General features: G+C 34.6%; 1 protein-coding gene across 2 annotated transcripts in view; it reads right to left on the reverse strand.

The window, feature by feature from the left end:
* The window catches only part of EBF1 (EBF transcription factor 1), a 348388-nt gene that overhangs the window by 8165 nt on the left and 327109 nt on the right, over nt 1–13114 (reverse strand). For both annotated transcript variants that reach the window (XM_032212355.1, XM_032212354.1), the window contains exons 12-14: nt 4573–4638; nt 2743–2920; nt 1088–1267 (exon numbers count right to left, since the gene is read on the reverse strand). In XM_032212355.1, the coding sequence (XP_032068246.1) occupies nt 1088–1267; nt 2743–2920; nt 4573–4638 (424 nt within the window). The remainder of the gene's footprint in view (nt 1–1087; nt 1268–2742; nt 2921–4572; nt 4639–13114) is intronic.

Below are 13114 nucleotides of genomic sequence, written 5' to 3' on the forward strand. Positions count from 1 at the left end.
CTGAGGCATAGATGACTATTTTTTTGTATTTATACAGATAAAAATAATCCCTTTAGAATCTCTGTGTAAACATATGATACCATATTTCTGAACCCCAATGAAATCAATTAATGGAAATTAAATGTTCAAAGTTTCTCAGTCTGACAGATACTGTCTTGGTGTAAAGTCACTTGGTATAAACACACACTTGTGAAGGGAGAGCAATCAAAGCATCCAAATTGAATTGCAACTATACGGCAATTAGTTTATTGATTTAATTAAGAATGCCACCTTTCTAATTCTCAGGTCATGATTGAAACATTTTCTGATTAACAATATTTGTTGTTAATAGGGCAGCAGTATATATTAAGAAAACCATTCTAAGAATCATGATGATGAGACAAAAGAACCATGATTAATAGGAATAAACATCTCACAAGTTGTAAGGCATAAATTTGGCATTACTGAAATATTTCTAATGGTAAACCAAAAGTAATGTTGTTTAGATAAAGCATCCTGTCAAACTCCCACAATCTCATCTGTTGCCAGTATAGCATCCCTTTAATTAGACTATTATAATAATATAAATTATAACATCTTTTCAATTACTGGTAAAATCAGGTTAATTCTCTTCCTAGAGTTATGCACAGTGAAGTGGTCAACCCATATTCATGGGGAAATAAATCCCCATCATTATATTTTTTTTAAAAATGTGGTCTCCAGTTCAGAGATTCCTTGTGTCAAGTTGTTTGATACCATACCTTCAATTAAATTGAGTGCTGGCTTTGCAAGTTTGAACATCAATCGAATAATGGGCCTAGCTTTAACCAACTCTTTCCATACAGATTAGGGGTTATTAACACCTAGCATCTCGTGGAGAACTTACATATGTTTTAGATTTGCATTTTCATGTATCGTTCTAATGCTATACTGTATTTTCAGCAACAGCATAGAGCTCACTGTGCAACTTTCAACTTATTTATGTGAAATTAAAAGCACACCAATACCTATCTGGTAAAATTCTTGAAATGTTTTCAATTATTACAAAGCTTAGGATACTCAGTTCAATACTCAATATATATTTTGTAACACATATAATAATACATACTGGCATAGGGAGAGTTGGCAGCAGATCCGTTCAGGAAGGTTGGAGAACCACCTAAATTGGACATTCCAGCATTTCCATAACCATTCATGCTTGTTGTGACAGAGTTGTAGTTTGTCTGCTGAGGGGTAGTGCTTGGCACATAACCATGAGGAGACACACTGCTTGAGTTGCGAGTAAAACCTTTTTCAGGAAGGAGAAAAAAACACAACAGCTGTTTTTCAACCAAAAGTTCCACCCAGTTTCAAAACATTCCAAACCATAATATGCTAAAACTGGATGAGACTTCAGTAAAAAAAATGCAATTATGGGGAAAAATTTGAGGGAGTGGCTTTTTAAAATAGCTTATAAATCAATTATAAATTATTTATACTAATGTGCCCTATAGTCACATTTTCTATGTGTCATCGAAAATGGATTAAAGTATAAACATTATTACAATATTCCAACTATAAACAATTAAAAATCTAAACCAGAAAGAATATCCAAATTGTTACAAATAGTATGATAAAAAAAATATTATATGGATTGCTGGAACTGAAACTTCTATGAGTGACATAGATAACCAAGGTATTTGAAAACAACTGAAAATGTAGAAGAAACAGAAAAACTTTGCCTGGTGCTGAAAGAATCACAATTACGGATGCCAGACAAGCTTTCATGGGAAAAGCATTCCATAGTGGCAATCCACCAATAAAATATAGAGAACATTTAAGTAAGCATGATGCACTGTAGCGGGTCATAAACAGTAGAAGATATTGCAAGCTGCTGTGGGATACAGCCCAATGCATTATTATATCATAATTTTCTTCAGACATTTTCAGACACGCATTCAGCAACCTGTTAACCATTTGTGACAAATCCTTAATATTTTTTTAAAGGGTAAAAAGTGTTTCTTGCTTGTTAAATCTGGAAAATGATTAAATTGGTTCTAAAACATTAAAACAAAGACAGTCATTTTTGCAATGTTAGCAACTTCTGAGATCTATTTATTAGAATACTTATGAAGACGATCAATTAAAAAAATAAAGAAAACAAATACCACAACGCACTTTGGGTTGTGTGTTTTGTGGCCTTGATTGCATGAAATAAACAAGAAGTATCTAACAAAAAAAGGAATACTCATCCCTTAATAAAATAATAAAAATGGGCTGGATGTAATAATAATCCCAGAAGTGCAACTAAAACTATTATCTGGATTCTGAAGCTCATGATATCCCAACATGTTATATTGCCCTATTGAAATTTTCTAGTCTGATTCTAGACTGATTCTAGTCACCCCCGAGACCAGAATTCCTGATCGCAGGAACATTTCCTAAGTAACATTGCTTCCTAATTCTGACATTCTATCAACAATTGATCCTGTATTGAAATGAAGGAATCATAGGCTTAATTTAGGATATTTTCACTTTTAGATTTATGGATCAAAATTCATTGAAATGTGTGGTTGACAATGTGTTCTGTCCTTCACAAGAACCCTGATTTATCATGCTCTTTTCCACAGACGATTATGCGAATGTGTTGTACATTGCCTGGATTCTGAGCTGTTCTATTGGACTCTAAAGGAAAAAGCATGATGGTTGAAAGTAATATGCATTATGATTTTTATTTACCATATGAAAGTCTTGAAAAGAGGGGAGGGGCCTTCTTCAGCTTACCCTGATTGGTGGCCTGTGAGGCTTCTGAGACATTTACTGCTAATTGACCACTAAATGAATTCACACCCATCATGCCAGCATGGACTGATGTATTAGCGAGCGCGGGGAGTTGGTTATGATTACGAGGGACACTGTAGAGTGCTTCTGCAATATCAGCTGCTCTTTTCAGGATTATTTCCTGCCAAAACATGAGTTTAGATATGAAGGAAAGTAATTAAATACAGGTAGGTCCTCGACTTACGACCACAAATAGGTCCAAAATTTATGTTGCTAAGTGAAACATTTGTTAAAGTGAGTTTTGCCATATTTTACAATCTATCTTGCCACAGTTGTTAAGTGAACCACTACAGATGTTAATGTAGCAACACGGTGGTTAAGTGAATCTGGTTTCCCCATGGACTTTGCTCATCAGAAGGTTGCAAAAGGGAAATCACGGAACCCTAGGTTGCAGCAATGGTGATAAATATGAGTCTGCATTTTAGCAATGGAAAACTGAGCAATGAATCAGATTATTATAGTTTCATTTGTTCAAAGGGAATAGTGAATAATAGTAACTGATACCAGGATGAATCAATTCTTTGCTGCTACAGGTAGTCCTTGACTAACAAGCACAACTGGGACCAGTATTTCCTGTGCTACACAAGGTTTGTTCACCTCGCTTGTCAGAAGCTGGTGGGGAGGTCTCAAATAGCAATCACGTGACCCGGGGACATTGCAATCATTGTAAATACATGCTGGCTGCACTGTGCCCAAATTTTCATCATGTGACTGTGGGGATCCTGCAACAGTCATAAGTGCAAGGACTGGTCGTAAGTCACTTTTTTCACTGCTGTAGTAACTTCAAACGACACTGAATGAATGGTTGTTAATCGAGGACTACTTGTATTCTATAAAATGGAGACAAAGTTATAAGGTTGAAGATGTTTATATGTAAATAATACATGCAAAGACATATTACATGTAATACAAGTAGTTCTTAGAAAGAACAAATAGATATGTGTTGGGAAAACCTTTAGTCCAGTCCCAATTTGCAGTGAACAGCTATCTAGCTTCCAGAAAGCAAAAGACACAGAAAAATAGAGCTTCACAGACAAAGGACCGTAAATGGGGAGATTAATCCCAATATTTTGATATCAGACAACTATGTGACCATCATTTACTTCAGTGCATGTATTTTTGGAAACGCACATGATTCCAGTGTTAAACATCTGTCTTCAGTTTAAGGAGCTTGTAAAAGAGTTCTATAAAATCTGGACCCGGCCTACTGAGAATTAGTTAGACCTGTACTTCTTAAATCACACTAAGATAAGGCTCTAAATAGAATGCCTAAATTGTACATTATATTTTACACTGATATTAAGTTAACCACTAGGCACGAACAACTAATAAACAGCTAATACCATACTAGTGTTTTCAAATTCTACTGAAAGCATACACATTAAAACTATAAAATAGTAATAACACAGAATAGTGTTTTCATTATTTTAACAATGCAAATCAAAAATTAAGATGCTACTACTGTTAGAAACTTTGAGATGAGTTTGATTCACATGAGAAGTTTTCATAGATCTATTATGGCACCATTAAGGAAGCCTTCCATCCTTCCAAAGTTGGATGAGGACGCAAATTGTTGGGGCCAATATGCTGACTCTGTAAACAGCTTACATAGGGCTGTAAAGTACTGTGAAGTGGTATATAAGTCTAAGAGCTATTCCTATTGCTGTTACTGTTTGCCAATTTGCAATTTTATTTTTATTTGTCCATGCAAGATGACTCTGCACAGATTTCAGAACACCAAACGGAGCATTACTTAACCCAGACTGCATTTACCTGATTGTTATGTGGCATACCATAGAGTGCTTCCACCAGATCAGCTGCCCTCTTGAGTATTACTTCCTGTTAGAAAGAAAAAGAGAATTTTATCCATATTCATGTATAGCAAATGCAGTTCTAACATTGTGCCTTCAATTTTGTTTTCAGTCACAGCTTTGTTTTCAGTCTTACATATCAACAGTGCCTAGTCAACTCAGAATATTGCTAAATCATGAATTCATCCAGTTCACAAAAGTTAAAAGGTAAAACCTGCTTGAGCTGCAAAATAAAATCTGTCACTCAATTGTCTACTGACTGCACAGAAGCTGCTTGCAGGTTTATTGCCGAATAAGACCTACATTTCTTTGTTCAAATGCAATCAATGTCACCCAGCGCACATTACAGATTTCTTTCATGCTGTTTATTTGGCTCTTAATTTATATAATAGGAACGTGTCCTTATCAGATCAACCATATTGTTAAGCTATCTCTGGATTGCTGTTGCTGATCTGATAACAATACCAAGTTCTATGCTTCGTCTTTTTCCCATAGTTGGGTGCCATAGGCTGGTATTCAAAAGGAAAGAAAGGTTTTGAAGACAAGCAGCAACTGAGAATAAGATATCAATGTTATTCTTCAGGGAGGGATGTGGGTGGAGTGTCCAAATTTTAAGCATAAGCCTAACTTTAATTTCCATGGTTGCTCACTTCTCCATCTGCTCATTTATTTATCCCTGTTGTGTTCCTAAACTCATTTGTATTATGTACATCTCTTCATTTCCCTGCTCCAGCTTACCCCTTCATGGTCCTGAGACTGACATCTGCATAGCACAATGCTCTCTTTATATTTTTAGCACGTAAAACTTTGAGAACAAGAGTGGAGTCAATAAAGGGCATTTGTAAATTACAAGTATCTTTCTACATCACAGAAACATAATATACATTTGGTTCCCACTATACATATTAAAATCTTAGTAACTTCTACCCAAAATAATTGATCTTTGTAGGCATGACAGCATAAAAGCTGAATTGTAATACATTTTTGTAAATGCTTTCTGAAGCTAGATGTGTTTTTTTAAGAACTGACTTTTGAGTTAAGCTGAAAAGCTTAACTAGGAATGTTTTATACACTAGTTAAATTTTCTAACTAAAAGAAGTAGTAATGCTCAATTTTCATATACTATATAGTCTCTTATCAGAAGGAGATATATAATTGCATTCATTTTGCTGTCACCATAACCTCTTCAAAATCCTTGAACAACTCTTCAGATGACAAGCTTTTAGATGCATATTAGCATTTTTCAATTTAAAATTCTCTACAATATATGCAAAAAGAGTTGGCATATTGCAGTAGGTACTTATGATATACATGATGTCCTAAATTTAAAAATGAGATTATAAGTATGTTTTGAACCCCCATACAATTTATCGTTCCTTAGAGCCATAGCACACACTCCCTTTCATAATGCACATTTCAAATTTTTTAATGCTTGCAGCCAGCTGCATTATATAATTGATGGGTTTTGAATCAATGCATTTGAAACTATTTATTTCTGAAGAGATCACTAGCTCTTGTCTTTGTCCTCTCTATGCATCCTGACCAAAGTACTGAATAATTTACAAGCGTATGAATTGAATGCACACAATACCCATATGGAATCAGGCCATGCTGGTTCAGCCAAGCTACTTAAAAAATCAGTGAGCTCAGCCTGCCTTGTAAAAGATTAAAAATCTAGAATAGAAGATAAAAACAGCTTGTCACATTTGACTTTTCCAGTTCCTAGTAAATTAAAACATCTTATCCAGACAAGATAATTTTGGAAATGTAATGCTATCCCAGGTGACATCATCAGCTGTTGCATAACATTATTAAAATGGCAAATCTCTCTTGTTGTTATGAGAAATATGTCTTATATCTTATGTCCTATATGTCTTATAAGCCCATATTAATAATAAAAACTGTATTTTGCTTTAAGTCTGAGCATCAATATGCACAAAATAAATCAGATATTAACTTTGGAACAGTTTAATTCTGCCAATGGAATTTCCACACAAAATGATAACTTTATTTTTGTGTGGAAATTCCATTGATGGAATTAAACTTTTGGACGGTCTTAAAGTAACTACAGGCAATCTAAACTTCCATTCTTCACAGGTAGTTTCTTAATAGTTGGTAAGATTACAATAAAACAATTCTAATTGCAGACACTTTCTCATAATTTCTCATTGGAATATATTGAATAAGCATCACTACAATTTACATATTGCCACTGTTTAGGTTCCATTTCTTTATAACAAGGAATTGCCTTCATGTTTTCTTAACAAAATTGCTACATAATAACACTGTTCTTTCATTTAGCTTTCTCAGATGTTGCAAAACAATTATGGAAAAAATCTTGTGAGGTAATTTTTAAACTTTTATATAAAATGCTAGTTTTTCTGTTCTATTGTATGTTAACATAGAACATTATACACAGCGACCAATGTAATTTAAAACATTTTAGGTTTCAACCCATTTCTGAGAACAGTCCTGACTTCAGACACAATGTGATGCGTAAAAGTCTTCTAGAAAGTACCGTTCATGCAACAGCCCTGGCAAGGTGGTTGAATTGCAGTCACCAGAAAATTGTTCTCACCTCCATGTCATTATGTTCACAGCGAACCAACCCCGAGCGTGTTTGTGTTCGGGATCTAATATATTGCCTTTCAATCAGAGCTGAGAGCCACTGAACACATAGACAGAACATGACGAGCAGGTCAGGAAAGCAATAAAGATTTTACAGAGCTGTCCAAGGTGCTAAATTTACTCAATAATGGGTTTGGCACCATAGTGTTAACCTCTCATTTACTACCAGTTTGAGAGACTAAATTGAAGTAGCTGACTTCATTTACCTTGAAATGTATATTTATAACATTATGTAAGTAGATTGAAAGGGCACTGCAGCTTTTAACAATTTAAGGGGCTAAAGCATGTTCAAGATTATGGCTGGCTATTTATCTTAGATTGTATATTGTACTTAAAAGTATATGGAATATTACAATGTACTGATTAACCTTCTGAATGTTATTGTAAGACGGTAGCTGATATAAAAACATACCTAAGCCTTTGAAAGCAATATTGTGCTGCTGAAAGGGTGCCTAAAGAGCACCACAGAAAGGTTGTCTTTAAATAGACGATTAGAGCACTGTAAATACATTCACATACCAATATTTATTTGTTTTTGGATTAACGAGTTGCAATATTCCCATGTGCATTAATAGTATTAAGAATGCATATTCCTTTCCATGACCCCAGCCTATGCCCCTTTCCTTCTGATAACTTATCAAACTTCTATTCTATACATACTCACTGGGTATTAAATATTAACACTGAAGACGATAGGCAAAAGGTTGCAACTGTTCTTTTTAGAGACTAAAACAACTCATTTAAGAATCGGAGAGCTAACATTTTTAAGAGAGTATCTGGAAAAATAGGAGCATTATCCCTGTATTCTTTATTTGTTTATTTGATGTCATCATGGATTGGCTAAGGCTTGACGAGATTAAAGTGGTACACCAACCCCTACAAAATTAATCAAAGATGATAAATCAGATGAATGACTTACCATATATACTCGAGTATAGGCCGACCCGAATATAAGCCGAGGCACCTAATTTTACCACAAAAAACTGGAAAAGTTATTGACTCGAGTATAAGCCTAGGGTGGGGAATGCAGCAGCTACCGGTAAATTTAAAAAATAAAAATAGATACCAATAATGTTTTTGAATATTTATTTCAAAGAAAAACAGTAAACTAGCGGTGTATTCAATGAAATACTTCACTCACCTCATGATGCTGATGTCCCGCTGTGATGATGATGTCCCGTGCAGCCGCGGGAGTGATGTCCCGCCTCCTATGACACACGGCACAGTGATTCCTATCATTGGATCACTGTACCAGAGGAGGTGGGACATCGCTATGTGGCTGCTTGCCATAACAAGGAGGAGGTGGGACATCATTGCAGAGCGGCAGGAGGGGGAGGAAGGGGAATCGTAAGACAGCCCTGCATTACATTAGAACGTGAGGAGGGGGGATGGTGCGGTGCGCGCTGCGCGGCAAACTGACACAGAGGGAGGGGAAACTCACAGGGGCACTGGGCCATTCACGAGTGTCACCCAGCGGCATGGCCCCGCCCCTTTTTCTCCTCCATTTCGGGCAAATTTTTCACTGACTCGAGTATAAGCCGAGGCGGCTTTTTTCAACCCAAAAAGTGGGCTGAAAAACTAGGCTTATACTCGAGTATATACAGTAGTTTTTTTTTAGCAAAGAAAATAAATATTTGGTTTATGGCTGTTAGTAGTCTGTAACCAGAAAGCTCGGAGGTCAGAAAGCATGTGCTATATGTTCACTCTAATCCTTACGATTTAGGAGAAAAAGGAATTCTGGCTGTAAGAAAAGTCTTCAGTCAATCAGCTATCTGCAAGACCAACTCAGTACTTCAGAATTATTGTTCTTGAGAATGATTAGTCGTTTATGTTGAACCTCAGAATTTAATAGGAGCTATTTCTGGTTAGGTTGAAAGAGAAAAAGGGAAGTTCAAGCTTTTTGTAGAAGGATTTAAAAAGGGAGTGTATTATAGTGCACTGACCTACACTTAACTTTTAAGCGTTACTGAAGGAGAAGATTCTTACACAATTCAGAAGGATCAGCAAAGTAGAAATCCACAAAAAGAAGATCTGTGGTTTGATTATTATTAACTGATATTGTGCAACTTTTATTACAGAGTAATTCATAATAGTTTTGTAAAATCAGCAAGAAAAAGTGATGGGATAAAGAGGAAAGAAATCTATCTAACAGATCAAGACTTCTATCATTTGGATATGTGCATGTAGTGTTTTTTGTAAGCTTTATTAGGACAGGAAAGAACAACTTATGAATTACATAGGCTATTACCATCACAAACATATATATATACACATATGTGAGTGTGTGTGCATGTGTGTGTGCGTATACATACATACATATATATATACTTATGCATATGCATATGCATATGTATATGTATGTTTGTGTACAGTTTAATCCAAAGAATAACAAATACTTTTCTTGCATTTAGCTTATTTATTATTTCAGAATATAGTCGAGAAAAATAGCAGGCTCTTTTCTAAAAGGAAAGCAAGATGAGAAAGAAATTCAGTACTAATTAGCCAAGATAATTACTGAATTGAAAGTGATCTTATGTACTCAGATATCCTAATGCTTTAACTTTTTTCACTCAATCTTTCCATTCTGAAACAACACAAAGAATCAAATAAAAATGAACCTGGGGTGATATTATATTATAAGAGATACAATTCTGAAGAAAAGCGATGTGTCTATGGAAATAATATGTTTGGAAGTTGGAGTAAAACACCACATTTCCTTAGGGTTTCTATCACAATATTCAATATGAATAGTACCAATGATAATTTATCAATTCATGTCACTTGCTTTTAACATGATTGTATAATATCTTATGCAACTTTTCAAGACTTTCTTGGCTTAATCACTCTTCTCACAATTAAATCAATTAAGAAATGGGTAAAACGAACATTGTAGGTAAATACTGATTTTTTTTATAACAAGTGATTAATGTTAACAACCAGCCACCTTCAAGAAATTGTTTGTTGCCAGCAATATATTTTCAGTCAATAACTGTCCACAACATATGAAGCTTATCAATTACTTAAGCCCCAAGAGTGATAGGAGATTTTTAAACTCTATTAGCATTATATTGTGACAAAATTAAACAAGAAATCATTCATCTTTCATAGAAGTGCTTTATGACAACAATTTCATTTATATTTTTCATATGCCATTTGCAGCTGATCAATTCTGACCTCTAGTTTCTTATTTCGTTGATGCTAGAGCAATACACCACATTATATTCTAATAAAAATTTTGATTTTGCAAGAAAGCAGGTCTTGAAAACTTCAGATTTAAAGATTGCTAATTGATTTGAACAATCTCATCTAACTTAGACAAAATATGACTAAAACATCTGTGAAGTTTTAGTTATTATAAACATACCCCTTTATATTAGGATCTTACTGCATATGCCAGGGTATTTTTCCATATAAAACATATGCTATATTATTGAGTTCTATTAACATCTGGCACTTGCTCATCCATCTGTTCACCCAAAATATATATAATAATCTCTTAGGTTTAAAAATTACTTGCATTTTTCTGACACTCCTATCTGGATAGAATCATTGCTGCTATTTTTGGTGTAAAATAACCCTTATCTACAGGTAATATGAAATAACACAAAATACTATTGGTATTAAATGATAAAGAATCAACATCTCAATCCAACATTCACACTCTATGCATATCTATGTGTGCACATGTACTTTTAATTTCCTGAGCACTGTTAAATGGTAATTAACAATGTAAAAAGACTCACCCCCCCCCTCCCCAGATGTTATGGCTTTAGTTAGTTTAGAAAGCCAGAACTTGCTTATACCCTCATGCCTATTTTTCTGATTTAACTCTTCAAGATGTCTTACCAGGCTTACTCATTGTCTGCACTATCCCCTTGTCTACCGTCTCAAACTCTACAAGTCCATCTAAACTTTTAAATAAAACTTATGTCTGATGGAATCTTGTGGATAATGGAATTCAGGATCCCGAAGTGTAGTCTCCAGCAGGTAAAAGTTTCCAATTTCCTTTGTGTGTCTAATTTAAAATAACAGGCACTGGGTGATGGTAAACACCTTAGTTACTGAAAAACTGCTCTCAGTGTAAACAATGCTAAACTAGCTTAGTCTTCCGCCAGACCAAACATTACAGTCCATGCCTTAGGCACTAACATAAACGCTCACTGAATGACCTTGTCACCTGCTCTACACACTGAGCCAAGCTGATAAAGGAAATATGGTAAGCATATATAAAAGGGTAATTTTTAAATAGTAAAGAGCAAGTTTTGCAGGCATCAAGCCATTAATATATTATAAAAAATAAGAAAAAAACAGTGTCCTGATCACAAGGTGGAGGGGAGGAGTAAAAATCTCAGCAAGGAAGGGGAAAAAAATAAACCATCAATTCATCTAGTTGCTATTATAAGGAAAAATACCATGCTGTGTAAATTCTTGTTTTTTCAATGTATGTATTTCTATGTGTAGCTTGGCATTCCTTTCTTGAAAAATGTCTATCAAGCATAAGAGTAGGAACATAGAGTTCTGTTACATGTTAGTCATACTTACTATGGCTAAACCAACATAGAAAAGGCAACTGGCCAACTAAAACAGAGTTTAAGATTCTTGGTCACCGAATTTGAGAGAATTTGTTTATTAAGTAAATTTCCTTGTGGTTCCAATCAAAGCAGGTAAATCAGGTCTTTAAAAATAGATTATCTTCAAAGGTACTTGTCTGTTATTTGGATCATGAGAATCTTTCTACAAAACATTATAATATGATCTGGTAGAAGCCTAAGGACTTTTTATTCAATACAATACAATACAATACAATACAATACAATACAATACAATACAATACAATACAATACAATAGCAGAGTTGGAAGGGACCTTGGAGGTCCTCTAGTCCAACCATCTGCCTAGGCAGGAAACCCTATACCATTTCAGACAAATGGCTATCCAAATCTTCTTAAAGACTTCCAGTGTTGGAGCATTCACAACTTCTGGAGGCAAGCTGTTCTTTCTAGTGAACCTTCCATGGCTTTCCCAAGCACATGTCAAAGAGATGCAAGAGATGACTATGAGGTTTATGTGGCAGATATATTACATATGAAAAGTTATAATCAGCTGAACTTAAAAATTGTTATATAGTACTTACCAACACTTGGTATATGCCCCCTAAGATTGTGCTTAATCTTACAAGAAAGAATAGAATATAGGCTTTTTTTTAAAAAAAAAAAACCTTCATAAGAAAGATAGAACTCTCCAAAGAGAATAAAGTTATTGGAGATATTTAACTATTGTCTCTTAATGGGACTTACAGTAAAAGAAAAAGATGATGTTTCTGATTTTTGGTAGTACTTTGTTCTATTTTTCCCAGGCTGGGAATGTTAAAAAAAAGCAGAGGGGAGGGGGAATGTTATATTAAAATGATAAAAATCCCTCTCCTACTATAACCCTTACAAATGAATACACTCACTTACATTTTATCATAGGAATAATTTTTAAAAAGTCTCTGGAAGGGGCATTCTCATTACAGTAAAGTCCACTTCAGACCCAATTGAAATGAAAAAAAAAGCACAGCTTACATCTAGATACCAAGTGGTAATTTCTAGGGGAACATAAAATGCCAAATGTATAACAATTATGTTTTATAACTCTGTGTTCAAAGAACTTAATAGTATTTTATTGCACTGAGAGGCTTCAGCTGAAGCAGACCTATTTTACTGGAGTGCTCCCTGCCTTATGTTGTTAAAGCACTTCATCAACTTTCTTTCTTATTATCAGCAAGAGAAAGATGTGATTAATTTTTGAACATGCATCCCTAAAAATCTGGCTGAAGCAAATTTCTCTAAGCAGATGTTTCAAACAGTTATATAAACGGATGAATTAAATTTCTTC

This window comes from Thamnophis elegans, chromosome 2, assembly GCF_009769535.1.
Source record: "Thamnophis elegans isolate rThaEle1 chromosome 2, rThaEle1.pri, whole genome shotgun sequence".
In the NCBI taxonomy this organism is placed as follows: domain Eukaryota; kingdom Metazoa; phylum Chordata; class Lepidosauria; order Squamata; family Colubridae; genus Thamnophis; species Thamnophis elegans.